The following is a 22,089-nucleotide window of genomic DNA, read 5'->3' as shown; positions in this document are numbered from 1 at the left end:
AGTATGGCGGAGCAGTCTGCCGCCATGGACGCTCGACTGCCCTCAAGAGGAGGAGCCATCGCCATCAGGAGGCGGAGGAGTGGTGGGCCGTCCGCCAACGATGTCCAGTACCATCGCATGGCACCGCGAGTGAGAGCCTCTCAGCCGGTTGAGGACCAAGCGGCAGTGTGTCTGGGAACCAGAACCAGAATTTTTTTTTTTCCCTCTCTCCCCTCTCTCGTCTCTGTCTCTCCTCATCCTTCCGTCTCCTTTTCTCTCGCCTCGTCTGTCTGTCCTTACCCCCAGGTACGCCACGGCCGCCGTGATCGGCTCCCCCCGGGAGGTAGGTGGGGGGGGAGTAGAGCGCAGTCTCGGGTGTACCCCCCGGCCTGCGAGGGGCGATGGGGGTATGTAACGAGAGGGGCGGGGCCGAGAGCCGTGGGAACAGAGCGAGGCCGGTGGAGTAATTGCGAATGCGCGACACCTGCGCCACTCACCGGTCTCGAGTCTCACGGAGGAGCTCCGGAAGGATACAAAGGAGGAGTGACGACAGGGAAAGACGAGAGAGGACCAGGCCTGGAGTTTATTTTGTGTTTTGGTTTTGTTTGTGCGCGACAGTCGTCCGCGAGGGGCTGTCGCACTATTTTGAGTTTATTTTATTATTAAAGTTTGTTTAAATGTTCGCCGGTTCCTGCCTCCTTCTTCCCGACCTACAAACTACGTTACAACTACCATCAACTGTTTGGTTACTAAAACTCTTCAAAATATCTTCTTTTGTGCTCAACAGAAGAAATAATCTCATACAGGTTTGCAATAACTTGAGGATAAAATTGCACTGTTTATCCTTGTGATCTTTCATTAAAAAAAAATGAATAAAAATCTAACCTTTAATTGAATTTAAACAATTGAAAGTGGGGGGAAAACTAATTATGAAATAAAACTTTGTCTAATAAAATGTGGCCACAATTATTAGCACCCCTAGAAATTCGTATGAATATAATATCTCTGAAGTATATTCCCATTCATATTTACATTTTCTAGTCCTTTTATTTACCAAGGGGGTAATAATTCTGACCACAACTGTATATATAGATATAATTTCATCATTTATTTTTCTATATAAAAAATAAATATGGTCAATTGGGATTTTATGTTTAAAATTGTGTGACATGAATGTCTATTATCAGTTTACGGTTTAATTGCATATGTGTGTGATGAAACGGGTCGCACCTGTCAGTTTTCGGCTCAGTTCATCCATCTCTGCGGGTGGAGGTGTGGGTGGCTCCAGCCGGCGTTGGACGACAGACCGGGCCTGAAATTCTTCAATTTGTCCTCTGAGGGAGAGAAAATAACGCTGTTCCCAGTAAATCACACTCAGAAATTTGAGGATAATTAATCAGGCTCCCTTTCCTTAACAGTGCAACTATAAATGAACAACATTTCAGCACAGCACAGCACTTTAGTAATAGCTTTATCCTCTGAAAAATATTTCCCCAGTAGGAAAAATAACATTAACCAATAATGTAATAGCCTGACATGTTTCACTTCTTTTCAGCTCTTTTTCTAATCAATTCCTGATGTATGAAATCAAATCCTGCCCTACATTATTTTAAGGATGTGTACAACTACACAAAGAAACGGCTAGTTGGTGGGCTGTCTGAGTGAGTACTCTAGTCAATGTTAATGAAGATCTGTAAAATTAGGCCACTTTTTGGATCAAGTTCTTCAAATACAACTGAGTTTCTTAGCGATATATTGACGTTAAGAATAGAGTAGCTGAGTAACATACCATGATTTATGAATGTGACAAATATGTAATACTTTTCTTAATATGTGACAGTCATAAACCCAGTCACAATTTTTTTAAATTGAGATTTATACATCAAGCTGAATAAATAAGCTTTCCATTGATGTATGGTTTGTTAGGATAGGACAATATTTGGCCGAGATACAACTATTTGAAAATCTGAAATCTGAGGTTGCAAAAAAAATCTAAATACTGAGAAAATCACCTTTAAAGTTGTCCAAATGAAGTCCTTAGCAATGTATATTACTAATCAAAAATTAAGTTTTGATATATTTACGGTGGGAAATTTACAAAATATCTTCATGGAACATGATCTTTACTTAATATCCTAATGATTTTTTGGCATAAAAGAAAAATCTATAATTTTGACCCATAAAATGTATTTTTGGCTATTGCTACAAATATACCGACTTAAGACTGGTTTTGTGGTCCAGGGTCACAAATTGTTCTTGTTTTCTAGTATACATATCCTTGAAACAAAACAAATTTACTCTAAGAAGCAAAATGAGATCTTAAGGTCTAAAAGATTTGAGGTTTATGCTCAAAGCAAGAAAAACCTGTTTGCCATAGTTTGTTTATATATGAATACTTAAATAGTTATAGCAAAAAACCTAGATGTTCTTGCAGCATATATAACTGTGATAATAGTAAAACTAATATTTTTAAAGAAGTCTCTTTAAAAATATTTTATTAAATTTTAAAATGTAATTTATTCCTGTGATGCAAAGATGAATTTTCAGCATCATTAATCCAGTCTTCAGTGTCACATGATCCTTCAGACATCATTCTGATATGCTGATTGGCTTCTCAAGAAGTTGTTCTGCTTAATATTTTTATGGAAATCATGATACATTTTTTCAGGGTTATTTATAAAGAACAACATTTGTTTGAAACAGAAATCTTTTCAAATGGCTGCAATATAACAAAGAGTGAAAAATGTAAGGGTGTCTGAATACTTTCCGTACCCACTATATGTATTTATCATCCTTGCTTAATAAAAATATGTATTTCTTTAAAAATACTGACCCCAAACTTATGTCATATTATTAAAGTTAAATGTAAATGCTATTTCAACAGAGCATACAAAGAGTGTACTATTCTCTCTTCGGTGCATACAAGGAAAGCGACATAATTTCAATCCAATAACAAATGAAAGCGGCTGTAGGAAGTTGATGACCCAGACTTCCCGTTCAAGAGTAAATCTCAGCTCAGCCAGATTCCCCTGACCCACAGGTTTAGTCCTTTAAACCTTTTCCTGGCGATTTACCATACAAACGCATTAGCAGAAAAGCCATCAACCCTCTGTCTTTCCCTGAACACAAGTCTCTTTCTCTTTTATTCGTTGTGCTCTCGTCTCTCTTTCTGAAGCTCTTGCTGCCTCAGCAGGACAACCTGCTTTCCTCATTGTGTGTGCGTGTGTGTGTGTGTTTGTGAGTGTATGAAGGGATTAGACACCCCTATCACACACTCCATTCCTCCAGAGTGTGAGCTGCAGCCCTGGGCCACGCGTCTGCCCTCCTCCCACAGAACCCAAACACACACACACACATGCTGCAAAAATCCAGCTTCCTGTTCCGTGATTCTTCAGACACCTGGCCTCAAAAGAAGGCAATTTGACGGATTCACAATTAGACCCTTCTTGAATAGCCGACCTAAATACCATTGCTGCCACAGATACCATAACGCTCAAGAAGCCTGCGATGCGGTTCAAAGCGCTTAGGAGGGTTTACAGATACTGTGTTTGTGTGTTTTGCTTGCTTTTGTCAGGCTTTCGCAATCTTTTGGGGGGCAAAACAACCGTTTCAATGGCTCTGTTTCAAAACTTAGTGTGCTGCCTACATAGGTGGCTGTCTTCAAAGGCAGCACCCTAACTGAAACAGAACCTTCTTAATGACTGATCTAGAATGTATTGCACAGTGTTATTTTAGCATTATTTATTTACTACTACAGTCTTTATTAATGCTTCAGCTTTTATTTTTTCAGTTTTCATTTTCATTTTGGTTATTTTGTTATTTATTTGTTTTTGTTTCTTAGCTTTAATTTATTCTTAAGTTTCAGTTTTAGTAATTGTATTATTTTAACATCAAATTATTTCAGTGGCCAATTTCTATTTTTTAGTTTTGGATTTATCATCTAATATTTATTTTATTTCTGTATAATTTAAATATCTTCAATTACGTTTCTCTCACTTCATCGATTTTGGATAATTTTTTTATTGAGGTTATCGCAATGCATTCTGGGATTGTATTCTCTAAAAGAGTGCATTAGTGTCTGCCTACTTTTTCAGTGCCTTTGTAAGTACTTTTTCCATTAATTTCTCCCATAGGGATTTTAAAAATGTCTTCATTAAAGCATTATAAGTCATGAATCAAAACAAACAGTTACAAGGTGAATCACAACATTACAAACTTTGATTGAAGCAAAAATGTATTTGAAAATTGGACAAAAAAAGGTACAAAGGTACAAAAACTACAATCCCATGAAACACTGTGAATGACATAATAAAAATTAAAAATGGTGAAATATAAAACCATTCATTTAAAGTTGTTAATTATATCTAAAGAAACAATATAATTTAATTTTATTAAAAAATATCCATACATATATATATATATATATATATATATATATATAAATACAAATATTTAAGTATTCTGAGAGTGTAGGCAGACCAACTCAATCACATCATTTGCAATGCTTCATGGGAGTGGGCGGCCCTAAACAGTGTTTTGCTGCAATTAACTGGCTGCAACTACTGCCCGCAACTCTCTCTGATTGGTGGAATTTTCTGTACAGCATCATGGGTGATGTAGTTTTTTTTAACCGCAAATTCCGTTTTAAAACACAATTATTTAAAAAAATTAGTTGAACAGATGTCTTCAATAAAAGCACATATCATCGTTTATCAACCTCAGAGCTCACAACAGCTTCGCCTTTAAAGGTTTATAAGTTATCATTAAAAATCAATTTCCCTATGAAGAAAATACATTTATTTTTTACGTCATGTTGCTGCCTACAATTTGGAACAGGCTTCATGTTAGAAGTGTGCCTATGATGTCTTAAAATGGTCCCTAACTAGGCAGCCCACTAGGTTTGAGTGCCAGTGCGTTTGTTTAAAGAAGATTTCAGAAAGTTAAAGCAATACCACGAGACTGCTTTGGGGCTGATTAGCTCAGTAAATTCAAGTGACTCTGCGGTGGCACAACTTAAATGTGAGGCTGTGTAATTAGCAGCCATAAGTCATTAATTGATCTTAAATGGACCTTAATTGGGGCCTGGGAAGGTAAATGAAGCTTGTAATGCTCTTATTCAACGTGTGTCTGTTCGGTTATAAAGTGCGAGGTGTCAAGCGCTAACCTGCAGTGTTTTTTCAGGAGGAGTTTCTCCATGTAGCTCAAAGTGTCCTCCTTGAACTCCACATGAATTAACTGCTGGGATCCCTTCTCTGTTTGTGTTTCCATCACAGACACTAGAGAGAAAGTGAAACCAATCAAGTCTTCAGTCCAAACGGTGTGTGTACAGAACAGGAAAATAGCCCTATTTACCTGCAGTGTATATGCGGCCTAGCAGTCGATCAGACACTTATAACCCGATTTCTTATCAGCTTCAAGCAAACCACTAAAGAATTTATATTAAACAGACTCGTGAGACTAAATGAGAGAAATAAGCTGTCTGGTGCAGAATTCAAGCAGTACTATAGACATAATTCCGTCTTTGTTTTGAGAGTTATTTTGCTGTATTGTGAGAATATAAAGGGCGGTTAGACTTCAGTGCATTTGAAACCCCCTTAACACAGCAGTCATTATCACAGTGAGCACAAGCCAAGCAGCACTGCAGCGGGCGAGACTCCTGCTAGCCAAGTACAGAAAGGGAAGTGAGAGAGAGAGAGAGAGAGAGAGAGAGAGGAACAAACACAAGGAGTCTGACACATGATAAGGACTAACTTTAGTTTGCTGCAGTGTGATCTGACCATTCCATTGTAAGAACAGCTGTCCTATTCAGCTTTAAACCCCAACAATACATTAAAGATATGTTTGGAACAACAGGCTAGCATACTACTCTTACTATAGCTGCAGTATATAATATGTAGATTGTAAATGTTATGTAACTACGTAAATAAGTAATGACTGTATATGAAGTACCTTATATGAACTTGTACATTTGGCACATTTAAATGTGTGTGTGTGTGTGTGTGTGTGTGTGTGTGTGTGATTTATTATGTAATAACAGATTCCAATATGTGTTTTATTTATTAATGCATATTACATTACTAAATGTTCCCGATCCTCAAATATTATATTAAAATTTATGATGAAACCATTTTTTACCAGATTTTTTTTATGTTAATGCTGTTAATTTGTAGGCCAACCTACAATTATTATATTATTTTATTTTATAACTGTAATTTCCGTGTTTTATAGGATTTGGCATCACCTTCAGAATCTGATATCCAATATTTGTTAGTATTTTGATATTTATAACCACCAGTTTTGTTTTATTTCTTTTAGTGAGTGCAAATGAGGACTGCTTGTGGTACGTGGACAAAAATGGCACCTGGCATAATGGCTTTGATTGCCCGCTCATAACCTTCTGCTGTGGGAACTGTCACCGCCGTTACTGCTGCCTGGATGGCTTTAAGATGATCACCGAGGCGGGACAGAAGCGCTGCATGCTGTTCCATCTTAGGTACACTTTTCAAGATTCTAGATTATTGACCACTTAGTGGCCTAGAGAGGCTCATTAACCTCACATTAGACTACTATATAAATAAAACTAATTTGTTTTTAAAGATAGCTGAGCAAAAGTATGACTGTTATAAAAGAAGTGCTGATCTTAATGGTAAAGGTGCTAATTGCTAGACCTAACAGAAAGTGTTTTATTTTACATTTATTCATTTAGTTTATATGTGTGTGTGTGTGTGTGTGTGTGTGTGTGTGTGTGTGTGTGTGTGTGTGTGTGTGTGTGTGTGTGAGCAAAATGCATTGGTAGCATTGTGGCACAAGTTTTGTGCAAATGAATGAATGGATAAAATTCTAAAAGTGGCATTTAAATAAAATAAATAATTATTTTATTATTATATTAATATCTTATTATTATAATATACTCTTTATTTATGAATATAATGCATATAAATGTAAATGAAATGCAATTATTATTATTTCAAATGAAAATGGAAAAGAAAAAGAAACAGACAGCTTTCACCCAATTCACCCAAAAATAAAGATTCTGTCATTAATTACTCACCCTCATGTCGTTCCAAATCCGTAAGACCTCCTTTCATCTTCGGAACACAAATTAAGATATTTTTGATGCATTCCGAGAGCTCTCTGACCCTCCCATAGACAGCAAGGATCCTTACATCAAGGTTCAGAAATGTAGCGAGGTCGGTAAAATAGTAAATTGCGCACAAAAAGTATCCTTGTAGCTTCTTAAAATTACGGTTGAACCACTGATGTCACATGGATTATTTTACCGATCTCCTTGCTACATTTCTGAGCCTTGATCGAGTAAGGATCCTTGCTGTCTATGGGAGGGTCAGAGAGCTCTCGGAATGCTTCAAAAATATCTTAATTTGTGTTCCGAAGATGAACGAAGGTCTTACGATTTTGGAAGGACATGAGGGTGAGTAATTAAAGTGCCCTTATTATGGATTTTTGAAAATTACCTTTCATGCATTTTGCATGAAGTTTTAAATCTGAAAGAGCACCGTGTATAAAGTTATTGTCTCTTAATAGAAAGAGTCAACTCTGAATCATTGAAACAAGTCGTTTTTAAAACAAATCCCAAGCCGTTTCATGATGGCGTCATCATGAAACTTTAGCATATTGCCTGCCCACTTCTTCCCGAGTTCATTCGCGGTCTTTTCGCGTTGGCCTGAATGAAAATGCAAATTCATTCTTTGCCACTAGGTGCCGCTTCTGGAGTGGTAAAAATAGCAGTTTCCCCGGTAACGCTGTACACACAGTAGCACTGCACTCACAAACGCTGCTTTATCAGGCATTACAGGCATGATGAAATCGACCAATCGCCAATCGGACCATTCACCGCAGATTAGCGTCATGCAAAACAGGGGTTTGAAAAAATGAATAGTTGAGCGAATCGTTTGGGAGTCGTTGAGCAAATAAGATAAAAAAATAAATGCATGTTATAAGAGAATGAAAGTGTTTTTTTTTTACCTTGCATGCATGTCAACCTGTTGTTGGGGACTCCCAAAACCAAAATATGAACCTTTCATAACCCATAATAGGGGCACTTTAAATGACAGAATTTTAATTTTTGGGTGAACTATCCCTTTAAATGCATCCAAAAACATTTGTTTCAATGCTTTTTATATATATATATATATAAAATTGGGGGTGAAAAATGAATAAATAAATAAATCATCAAATTTCACTAGACATCCTGTCTACACTGGATGTGTGATGTGCATCATAATGCATCAAAATAAATTGCTCCTATTGACATGCTGCAGAGACACTCAAGTCACTTTATTGCAAGTCCCTAAGAAATAAAATGATTTTGATTACAAATATCATGTGGGAGAATTGATAGCTAGGAATTTTATTAATTCTGACCGTTACATCAAAGCCAGCTCATGACATTTCTTGTCTCTGGTTTACTAATATGCTTCTGATCATAAGTGTTGCAATACTATATAAATAATAATCAAATAAATGCATTTGCTTTAAAATAAAGTAGAAAATTAAGTTACTCAGCCATTTTACCTTTTATGAAGTCTAGCATCAAGCTCATTAATCTAAGAGCTTTAATGTGAATCTGCCACTAATTAACTGCAAGTTCCCCTGATGTGGTGAGGCTGTGACATTTATCACTGCATAAAGTGCACTAAATTATATACTATTCCTACACCATAGTAGGTTTAGAATGCACTAGGCTAGTATTTGATTTCAAACAGAGTACAGTGATTCTCTTAAAGGAGATCCTGAAGTCAAGTGCATGGAAACTTCAAGTCTGATCTCATTTAGCAAACAAATATCCCGCTGTTCTTGACTAATATCCCTAACAGATTGAATTTCTTGTGACCTAGCATCATCATTCAAGTTTCTGAGTATAGTTTCTCTAACTCATTGAGTCATATTTTTGTCAAATCACGGAGGCATTTCTGCAAACCACATGCAGCGCCTGGAAACACACACATGCGCGTGTGCGTCAATATATGTTGTGCGTCAGTATATGTAGTTACCTGGCAACCAATCAGCAGCCCTGTCATATTCGCGGCGTGCGTTCTTTCAGTCAATGCCACACATGAGTGTGCTTTATGAGAGACTGTTTTGTGTGTGTTCTGACAGCCTGCCAGAGAATATACGTGGCAGCTCACACGAACCTGACAGCATGTCACTTTATTACCGCGGTTTGACTGTAGCACATCCAAACACACTCAGACACTTATGTGTGTGTGTTACCTGGTCTCTGTCCTCTCTCTCTCCACTCTTTCAGAGCCTCCTGGAAGGACCTGGCTGACTCCTCTTCATCAAAGCCTCCTCTCAGCAGAGAGCTGTCCTCTTCCTCAGCAGCCTCCTCATCCTCCACGTCAACACCGTCATTCACGAACAACACCTGAGGCGAGACACGGAGAACACAATGAGAGAGACAGAGAGAGTGAGAGGAAGAGATGAAATTAAATGGAGCACATGGCCAAGTTTCCACACTCTACAGAAAGTTGCGAGTAGTTTCTTGTTCAAGTCTTTCGACGAATAAAATTGAATCTACCTAGAAACAGAATAAGAAAGAGACAGGCCACTGGCTGTGAGATATCAATCAGCGATAAAGCTGGCTAGAAATGTTTATTTAGCAGGTTTATGAGGTGACATTCTCTGTGGAAGTACAAGAATGATAAAATCCATTGGTAAAACATCAGTCAGACGCCTAACGCACATCTTTTGCTCTTCATTTTGTTAAAGAAATTTTAAGTAAGGTTTTTTTTCTGAAAGAACGTAATACTTTTATTCATCAAGGATGCATTAAATTAATCAAAAGTGGCAGTAAATACATTTACAATGTTGCAAAGATTTATTTTTAAACAAATGCTGTTCTTTTGAAAAATAAGAATCCTGAAAAAAAATTGTATCATGGTTTCCACTGCACAACATTGTTTTTTAACACTGATAATAATTGAAAATGTTTCTTGAGCAGCAATTCAGCATATTAGAATGATTTCTGGAGGATCATGTTACTCTGAAGACTGGAGTAATGATGCTGAAAATTCAGCTGCGCATCACATAAATGCACAGAAAAACTTTTGTTTTAAATTATTATTATATTTTACTATATTTAACACCACTTAAAGTCTTCATATAAAGTGCATCATAAAAGTATTTTTAATGCATTAATTATGCCTTCTAATGCACCTTATAATGTATTTTATGACCTCATCTATCTATTCATTGTTACACAGAAAAAGTAATGCATTTAAACACATTACAAACAACCAATTTCAGATGTACCAAATCTGCAAATATAATATATTTTAACTTTGGTTACAATTATTTATGAAAATATACTGTATATGAATGCCTTTATAAAGCATTGTACATAAAGGCATCAAGTAAAGTTTATTTTCCCACTATTTTACTCTATTTTAGATCAAATAAATCCAGCTTTAGTCAGCAAAAAAAACTTCTGTCAAAAACACTGAACTCATACTCAATGTCTGTTGTTGTTGTTATTGTTTTTTATCACATATACTATTTGTCTTCTTCTAATGCTCTTTATCGCAAAATATATCATCTTGTTTGCATTGTATTCTTAAAGGGGTCATATGATGCTTTTTTAAAGATCATTATTTGGTGTACAGAATATATTGACATGCAATATATTTTTTATATTTTTATACTTTTATAAAAATATAATATAATATATTTTTATAATATTTTATACTTTAATAAAAACAGTAGCTGATTCAGAAGCGCCAGATTGTCATAGCAAAGTCAGAATTACCTCCTCTCCTAGGTTCACGAAACGGTCGTCCATAAAATGCATTGCTGTTCTGTTGTAAGTGATCTTAAAGATTCCTAAATGCATCTACTTTCGGAAGGCCAAATAAAGTGCTTTTGCTTTCGCCTAGAAACACACAGCGTCTCCCTGACATGCTGCTTCAACACTAACTGCGGTTACTGAAACCACGCCTTCTTTCTTTGCGTGAACATTTGGGCGGCATTATGCTAATATTCCCACATAGTGATGTAGACATGTTAGAACGAGCCATTTTAGGGGGGCGTGGTAGAGTCTTAACTTTGATAAAAATATCTCTTTGGTTTTGAGACTTTAGTCTTTGCAACTTCAGGGATCTTATCTATGCACAATCAGCTTGTAACACTCCAAAGAGAAAGGAAAACTTGAAATCGAATCATATGACCCCTTCAATTTATTAAATAAAAAAAACTGTGAAGTGCTGGAAGTGGAAAAAAAGCCTATTGCTTGAGGCAACATTTAGGTACAAGTAAAACTTTATATATAGCTCATTATAAAAGTACTTTTAATGCCTCAATTATGTCTTGTAATGCACCTTATAATAAGGACTTTGATGTACCACCCAAAACAATCAGTGACTCACCTGTGTGTGGTGCATTTGGTTATCAGACATGGGCTGAAGGTTCCTAGGAGCTGATCTTTTCTCTGTGGCTTCACTTTCATCAGCGGATTTGTGGGATGCACCTCGTGTATGTTGATTCTCCTCGCTGCTTACCTGCTGCTGGAGGCGGCCCAACACATCCCGAGTGCTGACAGGGGTCTGGAGCTCTGCCTGGAGGACGAAGCATAGATTTCAATCAGACCTTTAATTCAAAGTGCACAAATGCATCCTGTTAATGATTCGGCTAATGTACTGATGCAGCCGAATGAATGCAAACTCTCTATAGGTAAAGCATTCATCCAAATCATTAAATGGATGTCCTGTGTTCAAAACAAGCTTTACGGACAGCATCTGTGACATGCTGTTGGTTCCAATGAAATTTTCATATGTCAGTTCGTAGAAACAAGAAACTATCATGTAAATGGTAATGCATTGACAATGGGGCAAGTCTATGAGGCAGCAAGGTTAAAACTAAAACTGAAACCATTAAAATTGTTACTTGAAATAAAATAAAATAATAATAAATAATAAATTTTAAAAACATAATACTATTTTATTTCAGCACATTTTTTATTTAGTTTAACTTTTAAACTGTTAACGTGTTTATCAACTGAAACTAAAACTGAAATATAATTTTAAAAAACTATACATATATAAAAAAAATAATAATAAAAATGACAAAAACACAACAAAATTATTAAAACTAACAAAAATTAAAATGAAAACCGGAAATACAGAAATAAAAACTAATTCAAAAATAACACTGTTGGACAGGACGTTGTACACACACTGGGAAAAAAAATTGGTGAAGATTTTTGCAATTTTTACTCAGTAATTGCAAACAATTTGACAAACAATTGCAAAGAAATGTCAAGATACACATTGAATTAAACATAAAATTTTAAAGTAGAAAAACTGAAATACTATTTTCTTGTATGACATACACCAATAATATTTGCTTAATTTACAACTTTGAAAAAAATGTGTACTTTTTTCGTTTTGAAAGTAGCAACCATGAAATATGTCATACTACAAAAGGACAATACATTGCGAAACCTAAAATCCATGAAAACCCTGTACTTACATGTAGCTTGGCAGGGTTTCTTTAATTTGATCATATTCACACCAGGTAATTGCTCTTTTTATTACTGATTACTGCAAACATTATCAAATCCCTCCATAAATAAGTGCAAATTAATAACAGCCATGAAGAAAAGCTTGATTAAATCACATAATTCACCCAATAACCACTAGCCAGTCAAATAATTCCTCTTTATGACATTATGTCCTTAAGACAACATTGTTAGTGGCCATTATGGCTGCTGAATGATGCTTTCTCTTACCTCACAGATAAGACCTTGACTGTCTTGTGAATACATTTTTATTATGCACCCAAACTACAGTAAACATTAGCAAATGTATTAGTTTATCTCTGCATATCAATTTGCAGACAATAGAAAGCAATAGGAAACGATTAAAGGGAGAAGAAATGTGTGCAATTTGAAAACAGAGATAAAAGAGAATGAATCGATCAAATGGGGAAATGCTTCTTTGTCAAAGACAGACGAAGACAAACCAAGATTGTAAAGAACTAACCCGAGGACAAAAATATCAATATTTGTTCCCTTTTTCCCCCATGGAAGCAAATTAAACAGGATTAGGATGCATATAGCTGCATCAGAGCCGAGCGTAGTAAAATACAATTCTCAGTTGCTTGCCAAGACTGCGCTCTCCCTTCAAGCAGAGCGCAATTTTGTGACTGCTCTCTCTTTCACTCAGTGCACCTTTTTAGGCAGCATTTTAAGGCATCATAATCAAGCTCCCAATGAAAAGACGGATCCAAAAACACTTCTAAGAGACCTTGTTTTTGGCCACAATATAATTCTTAAGTAATTCCAGAGTGCATTGTGACGCGATGCATTGCAAAGTGAAAAAATAAAAGCAATATGGTGAGAAGTAAAATAAACTCTTATTATAGTTAATAATATTATAGTAATTATAGTAACATTATGATCTTATATTATAAGATATATATATTATATATATTATATATTATAGCATCGATAAAAATAAACCATTTTACCTCACTGTGACCTAAACAGGCATGACACAAATTTCTAGCAACAGGCTATTTCTGTCCACACTGAAAGCAAAAATGGTTAGAAGTTGGTATGTATTTATTCTTATTAGAGTATTATGTCGTTTGATTAACCAACACCAAGTTCTATTGGAATCAATTGTAAGATGCAGCTGACGTAAAATGTTCTAAATAAGTGACTACTTCAGTTTTTTCAGTTTCATTTAGGTTTAGATGCTTAGAAGACAGATGCCTATGCAGACGATGTTGTAATTGATAACTATTTAAAATCATTTTTGGTAATTGCTGAAAATAAATTAAAAAATACAAATGAAATGAAAAACCTCAACCTATAGTTTAACAAGCTAAAGTACTAAAATCAGTAAAACTAATGCTTAAAAAAAATAATTAATACATTTTTTTATAAAAATAAATGCATTTAAAATAAAAATAAATGCACATTTAAAATATTAAGGGGATATGATTTTCATAATTTACTCACCCTCACGTTGTTTCAAACCTGTATGAGTTTCTTTCTTCTGTTAAACACAAAAGAAGATATTTTGAAGAATGTTGGTAGTCAAACAGTTGTTGGTATCCACTGACTTCCATAGTAGGGAAGAAAATACTATGGAAGTCAATGGCTACCCTCAACTGTTTGGTTACCAACATTCTTCAAAATATCTTTTCAACAGAATAAAGAAACTCTTACAGGTTTGGAATAACTTGGTGAGTAGTGAGTAAACAATGACAGAATTTTCTTTTCTTTTTTTCTTTGGAAACTATACTTTTAGACAGCGAGAAAACTCACTGGGTTTATGAATAGAGCCTATGGGTTCTTCTGTTTCTCCTCCATCTGGACGTCTGTTTGCTTGTGTTTGTGTAACTACTTTAACGGCTTTCTGCATGCGGCAGTGCAGGGTGAGCGTCACACAGGGCAGAAGGAAGTTTGGTGGTGCACATGTGCTGCCTAATGCTGCATGATGAGATGTAAACATGAGCACAGATGTGAAAGATTTATGTGGGTCACCCAAGGTCATGTTCTCAGAAGAAGAGCCAATCTCAGCATACCTGTAGCATGCAATAATTGGAGCACCTCAAACACTACGATCAACACTGACACACACACGATGATGCATAAACATATTTGTATGCCTATGTGGAGTGCTTTTGGTCATGGGGTCCTGGAGAGGTATGCTCCCTGTATGCCCTGGGGTTAGCGCTTAGCTTGCGATGGAGACCATAATGAGCTGATTTCTCCCAGTTGACTCAACGCAGTCTGAATGTCCCTGAGGGTCAAGTTAAAATGTGGCTTAAAAGATAAAAAATGCATTTTACTATATAAATGCACAGCTAAATATCAGAAACCCACAATAGTTACGTTTGTAATCATTTTTTTATGTTTTTGGAAGAAGTCTCTTTTGCTCACCAAGGCTGCATTTATTTGACCAAAAATACAGTAAAAACAGGAACATTGTGATATATTTTAAAATGTAATTTATTCCTGTGATGCAATGCTGAATTTTCAGCATCATTACTCCAGTCTTCAGTGTCACATGATCTTCAGAAATCATTCTAATATGTTGATTTGAAAAGTTTAGGGTAAGAACACTTTTATTCAGCAATGGTGCATTGAATTAATCAAAAGTGATGGTAAAGACATTACTGTACTGTATATGGTTTTCTCTTCTTAGAAGAAATGTACTAATTATAGTTGTACATAGTTAGGTACACAGAAGGTAGAGTAATTAGTGTCAACCTTCATTTCGTTACCAATTAAGTGACTGTAGTGATACTATAATAGTAAAATAATAGTAATAGTAAAATCACATAAAGCTAAGAGTTAATTAATTTAATGAGCACTGTTATTTTTACATACATACAATTCATTTAATGGGAACAAAAATAAATTAAGGGAAAAAAAATATAATACTGCTTATTTGTAGTATTGGCTAAGGCAAGCATGTATTACTCATATGCATTTTGCTCCGGGTGTGTGTTCACGGTGTGTGTGTTCACTGCTGTGTGTGTGCACTTGGGATGGGATAAATGCAGAGCACTAATTCTGTATGGGTCACCATACTTGGCCACATGTCACGTCATATTGGAAATCCCTAAAAAAGCAGTAACCCATCCTGAACGTGAATGAAACCTCAAATCATGTTGCTATTTGCTTGTAGATGTTACTACACTTTAAGTGAAGTTATCCTGTGGCAAATTCAATTGAATGGGTATGATTTGGAAAGGCACACACGTCTTAATAAAAGGTGTAACAGCTGAAAATGCATATCAGAGCAAAAACCAAGCATTGAGGTCAAGAGGAAAAGTCTGTAGAAAAGTCTGTAGAGCTCAGACACAGGATTGTGTCAAGGCACAGATCTGGGGAAGAGTTCAGGAAAAAATCTGCTGCATTGAAGGTTCACAGAAGCATGTAGCCTCCATTATCCATAATGGAAGAAGTTTGAAACAACTCTTCCTAGAGCTGGCCTCCTGGCCAAACTGAGCAATTGATGGAGAAGGATCTTGGTTAGACTGGTGACCAAGAACCTGATGCTCCCTCTAGTTGAGCTCCATGATCATAAGTGGAGATAGGAAAAACCTACAGAAGGTCAAACATTACTGCAACACTCCACCGATCTGGGCTTTATGGCGGTGTGGCCAAACTCAATCCTCTCCTCAGTGAAGACACGTGAAAACACACTCGGAATTTGCAAAAAAGCACCTCAAGGTCCCTCAGACTGTGAGAAACAAGAGTCTCTGGTCTGATGACCCTCAATTCCAAGCATCATGTTTGAAGGAAACCAGGCACTGCTCATCACCTGCAGAGTACCATCCCAAAAGTAAAGTGTGCTGGTAGCAGCCTCATGCTGTGGGGCTGTTTTTGAGGGACTCGTCAGAGTAGAAGAAAAGCTCAATGCACAAAAATATAGAGATAGCCTTAATGAAAACCCAGTCCAGAGCATTCAGAACCTCAGACTGGGCAGAAGGTTCACCTTCCAACAGGACAATGACCCTAAGCACACAACAAGAGTGGCTTATAGACGAATTTACGAAGTTGTGACGATTATGTTTTTGCTTTGCCATTATGGTGTATGGAGTGTAGATTGATGTAGACAAAAAAAGTCATTTAAAGCAGTTTAACATAAGGCAGCAACATAACAAAACATGAAATAAATGAAGGGGTCTGAATACTTTTGCAAGGCACTGTATATATATATATATATATATATATATATATATACTTTTTTCCCCCACTGTATATATATATATATATATATATATTGTATATTACAGTGAAGATGGGACCAAAATCCAGAATATCACAAAGACTTTTCAGAAGAGAATGTGACTGCAAAGACTGCCAACAGGACTGTAATGGTCACTACAGAAGCCCCTCCTCAGGCACTGATGGTACGATCCGGTGCGATGACAGATGTATTGACCGTCTGATAAAGGCTTCAATCAAACACCTCACCACGGGGCCACTCAAGTCTCTAAAACAAACTCCAGCTGATGGGAGCGAGTGTGTGTGTGAACATTGTTTGTGTGGCTGCTCTCTAACCTGGGAACAGGTGTGTGTAATCAGAGTTGGGTTAGAGTGAGCAGATTGTCCACTAATGGTGACCAGCTCTCCACGTTTCTGAGAAATGGCATGGAGGAGGAAGACTGAATCTGGAGGTTTGTGCCAGGCGCTGCTGCGGGTGTGTGTGCGTGTGTTTGTGTGGGATGGACAGAGTTTGTCAGAACACCTCCTCACCTGTACGGGAACCATACGATGGCGCTTCAGTGCCCCCTTCTGGTGGAATTTGACGAAGCAGCCCACACAATAATCCTCTCCACATTCCGCACACATCTGAAACAGATCACAAACAATTAAATAAACTCAGCATGCGTACAGCAAGGCATATTCACCCCAAAAACATTAATATCAGCAATACATATTTAAATATCTTGCACTTTTTGCTCAACACGATACATATTAAAATGGAGAGAAGGGAGTTGCACGTATCTTAAGGGAGCTCATTATTTTGTTACCGATTGTAAATGAGTGCGGAGGGTGATAGGAGAGCCCGTTTGACGGACAGATGGGTAGAAAGACAGCACAGGAATTTAAAGAAAGGTCTATCAAACCCGCAGCTGAAGAGCCACTTGTAAATGAATCCAGCCTGCTGTCTTGATTAATTCGGTCTGAACGTTTGCATGTCTTCTCTGTATGATGATGCAGCACTTCAGCTTGTGAGATGCATGATGCTTGGAAGAGTTTGTATTTCTAAGAACAGACTTTGGATAGGTTGGGAATAATATTTCTGTAGTCTATATGAACATTGTTGCACAGTAGGTGTATGTTTGAATTGAATATCCATTTAGCCTCTGACATTTGGCTAAATGTGGATGCAGAAGCACACTGCATGCAATACTGTATCCCACAATGCAGTGTGAACTAGAAGCTTCCTTTTTCCTTATTAGACTTTTTCACTTAAGACTTATTTTCCACAAAATTAAACATTAAACAACAGCAATGCAGAATGCTATAGTCAGTGTTGTTATTGTTAACTAAAACTAAAATGTAGTGGATTTTACTCAAACTTAATCAACATTGTGATGTCTATCAGCCATCGGCGATGGACAATGGCATCGTCTATCGGCCCAACATTACAAAGCACACAAAATTAAAACTAAATATTAGATGAAAAAATTAAAACAAATTAAGATAAAAAGAACTATGCCGATGAAAAATTACTTCTAAAATTAAAATGAAAATATAAAAATGAAAGCTCATCCAAAATATTACTACTAAAACAACACTGACTATAGTCTGAAATAGCTTTGCAACTTAAAATAGATGGAAACACTCTAGCATACAACTCATAATATTTCTGCCAGACAAAGATAAACAACATAAAGGTGGTATGTGGTAGGCATTATCCAGTGTATACTAGGCATTTTGCAGTAAACAGTACAGTACATTCTATCCTGAACAAAACAACAGCTTTCAGCTCAACTTTAGCTCCTGTGGCTTCCTCTAGGGTTGTGTGAGTAAGCACGGAGGAAACCCTTAGGAAGCCTTGGCTCTACACATCCGTAAATACATCGAGACAGACACACACACACTGAACATTCGCTTTAACACACTTGCTGTCTTTGACAGCCAAATGCCTATGTGCAAATTCCACAGGTACATTTCCCCTCGAGACTGTCTGTCTCAAAGCACTCAAGCCCCCTCTCACACACACACACACACACACACACACACACACTCGAGCAGCACATGAAAGTCCCAAATCTCCCAAGAGAGACAGGGTCCCCTTTAATACGGCCACACAAACACGCACACACACACACACACACTCACAGTGAATAAAGAAAAGGGTAAATACAGTACTGTTCTGTGAATCTACAGCTGTGCCCATTACCGGCTCCTTTAATGGCCACATAAAAAAAGGTCTCATTTCAGCACGACACCGCTGAAATAAATTACAGCAGCGGCATTCTTCCCAAACTGATTTTTAAGAGGGCTTCCGGACTGCAGAATCTGCAGTTCATGTCTTCTTTGCTATAGGATGAGTAGGAATATATTTGCAGCACTGCATTTAGCAGCAGTTCAATCTACTGCTGCCAGTCATAGCTCAAAGTAAAAAGTGGGATCTTACTGTCAGGAGCTAAGAGAGCTCTTTTATTCGAACTGATGGAGGATAACAAACCCTGTGTCATGCACTTTAGTCTTGAAGAGCCAGACTTTGACTATCGGTATGAAGTCTGGTTTACACTGCAGCTTAGTCTGGTTGAGAAAACTGCTTGACCAATACGTCTGCCTAGGGATGGGTTTATATGAAGTTCATGCTACCACTATAATAGAGCAGTGTGGGAAAAAAATTATAAAAGAAGTGTCATGGCAGATCTGTATGAATGGTTGTATGTGCAGAAATGATACGTTCATAGAAAAAAAAATGGAATATACTGTTTCTCAAGGATATCTTGTTTACTTGCTACAAAGTTGCTCAAAGAAAATTACTGCATGTCTTTTAAAGTTGAAGCACCCTGAACTTTGCAAACTTTGCAAACTTCTGCAAATACTCTGATTAGCTTCCTCAGAAACACGCATTAAAAAAAAGTTAGGGTTCAGTAACATGTTTTTGGAAAGCAATTCATGCTTTTATTCAGCATGAATGCATAAATTGATCACAAAAGTGACAGTAAAGACAAGTTCTTTCATGGAACTCTAGATGGCGCAGGCTGATGGGTTCTTAACGTAACTGATGATATTCACAGCGTTAAAAAACCTGGCACAAGCTGATTGGTTCATGTTTACATTTAAATGGCTGATTAGCATTCACTTAAGCATTTTGCAGTGTGCTTTCAGAGTTCCTTCTGAAACCCTCCACCTTCCCCAGCTCCACCTGTATAGATCTGCTACGGGGTTTTTTTATATGCCATTTGTGCAGCAGCAGTATGTCTTAAATACTCACAGCACTATATCACCATATGCATTGTCAGTAGCAAGCTCCTGTACTTGCTTGCAGCAGCAGCAATAATCTACAAATACAGCAATAACTAGCAGCAATTTAGCAGCAGCGTAGCAGATCTCTTCCGCCAAGACCAAATACATTAACACTGTCATATCCATTACCATGCTAAAATCTTCTGAGAGTTAATAGAAATGCTATTCTTTTGAACTTCCTATTCAAAAATGTTTCACGGTTTCCACATTGTTTTCAACATTAATAATAATAAGAATTGTTTCTTGAGCAGCAATTCATCACATAAGAATGATTTCTGAAGGATCATGTGACACTGAAGACTGAAGTGATGATTCTGAAAATTCAGCTTTGTGTCACAGGAATACATTTAATTTTAAAATGCATACAAATAAAAACACTCTTATTTTAAATAGCAATCATTTTCACAATTTTACTGCTTTTGATCAAATAAATGCAACCTTGATGAGTAATAGAGAGTTTCAAACACACTGAAAACTTATACCAACCTCTTTTTAGGGGTAGTGTATACCTGAGACATGATGCATGATGAATGAAAGGGATGGACCGTTTGGAATTAAGAATAGTGTATAACAGAACAGATGAAAACTCACCAGTCCAGCCAGTTGAACTTCACACTGTCCACAGACTTTTCCCCTCAGGTTGAGCTTCCTGTTAGTGCCATGTACCTTGGCGGCTGGTTCCGCTATTACCTGTTTCTGTTCTGCTGCAGTTATACAAACACACACACAATTCAGAACTCTACACATGATTTCTATTCCACAATTTAGTGAGCTACCTCATCAACTGCCTACATAGGACGGTACCTTTATGAATGTTCTCCATTGGCAGCGACTCTTTTAACTGTTCATCATGTGCATCACACAAATAGTACTCAAACTGTGAGACTCAACAGTCACAGTAGATTCCAACAGAGCTGGTCCATAGCATGCGTTAGAAGATAATGACTTAATATGGGAGCATATCTAGACTACTGTTCAGTAGTTTAGTTCAAATACATGTGTTTATTATGTGCCACATAAATCTGGGGAGCACAAACCCCTGCATGAATGTTCTTAAAAAACAAATATTTGGTAAAATAGTCCGTTTTTTTAATTAGATGGAGCTAATTTTCAGAGAATGAATTTTAAATTGAGTTATTTTTCTTACCACACTAGCAAATTGTGTTTTTTTCTTGGACAAATCTCATTCTAGTTTGTCTAATTTCTGTTTAAAACAAGATCAATTTGCGAATGGGGTAAAAAAAAAGATTATTCAATATATGTTCTCTGAAAACAAATCTTATCTTACTCAGTGTGTTGCTTCTCAAGTACATTTATCTTGTTATGAGGATGTTTACTGGAAAATAAGTTTAAAAAAAATAATGATCAAGAAAATGACTTTTTCTGTGACAGTTACAGTACATGTGATGCCTTAATTATGCTATCTAACAAGTGTTAAGTCAAGAAATAGATAGTTAGCTTACTAGAGTTTGGAACAGAGTTAAAGAAAATTTTGACTTGCACCATTCTGAAATTCTAACAGAAAAATACTTTACTAGTGTTGAATTTGAGGAAAAAAGGAGTTCAAAACAAGCCAGGCAAAACACATCTCAGATTCCAGTCCACCCACCTGGCACAGGCTCGTCCTTCAGCACTCTAATCTTCATCTTGCCCGGAGAGAGCTGCCCGAAACAACATATTTCAAACATCACATTATGACCAAAACCATGGTGAACCGTTCAAGCAGTTAATTCTAAAAGTGCGTCCAAAGTTTTGGACCATCCCTGGCATGAAAGGAGGAGAAGTCGGCCTGAATGAGACTGAATATTTTAAACAAGATAGACTGACTGACTTTTTTTTTGTGTATCAGCATGAAATGACGTCATCTGGTGAGAAAACTCTTACTCTGCGAGGTGCGTTCTCCTTGTTCGTCTTGACGCTCTGAATCCCGGGCTGTGCTGAACTCCAGTGAGAAGCTCCCATCTTCCTGCGTGGAAATATCACAGAAAGTTGCTCAGTTCAGCACAAAACTGCAACTAGTTGTAGTAGCCAGTGGTGTGAATCATTTGGAGAACGTACTATTACTGTAAAAAAAAAAAAAAAAACTAACCCCAAGTATTAAAATCTAGTGCATAACTCGTGGTTAACTTTTAATT

At 36.8% G+C, this 22,089-nt stretch overlaps 1 protein-coding gene across 1 annotated transcript in view; it reads right to left on the bottom strand.

Moving 5' to 3' along the window:
- LOC107561068 (uncharacterized) overlaps positions 1 to 22,089 on the bottom strand; it is a 66,731-nt gene that overhangs the window by 17,685 nt on the left and 26,957 nt on the right. Inside the window, exons 5-12 of the mRNA XM_016245410.1 lie at positions 21,839 to 21,920; positions 21,564 to 21,615; positions 20,546 to 20,658; positions 17,213 to 17,308; positions 11,361 to 11,549; positions 9,211 to 9,364; positions 5,144 to 5,255; positions 1,210 to 1,313 (exon numbers count right to left, since the gene is read on the bottom strand). Of these exons, the coding sequence (XP_016100896.1) occupies positions 1,210 to 1,313; positions 5,144 to 5,255; positions 9,211 to 9,364; positions 11,361 to 11,549; positions 17,213 to 17,308; positions 20,546 to 20,658; positions 21,564 to 21,615; positions 21,839 to 21,920 (902 nt within the window). The remainder of the gene's footprint in view (positions 1 to 1,209; positions 1,314 to 5,143; positions 5,256 to 9,210; positions 9,365 to 11,360; positions 11,550 to 17,212; positions 17,309 to 20,545; positions 20,659 to 21,563; positions 21,616 to 21,838; positions 21,921 to 22,089) is intronic.

The sequence above is a fragment of the Sinocyclocheilus grahami genome, unplaced genomic scaffold, assembly GCF_001515645.1.
Source record: "Sinocyclocheilus grahami isolate Dianchi unplaced genomic scaffold, SAMN03320097.WGS_v1.1 scaffold756.1, whole genome shotgun sequence".
Lineage (NCBI taxonomy): Eukaryota > Metazoa > Chordata > Actinopteri > Cypriniformes > Cyprinidae > Sinocyclocheilus > Sinocyclocheilus grahami.
This window is presented reverse-complemented; position numbering and strand designations above follow the sequence as displayed.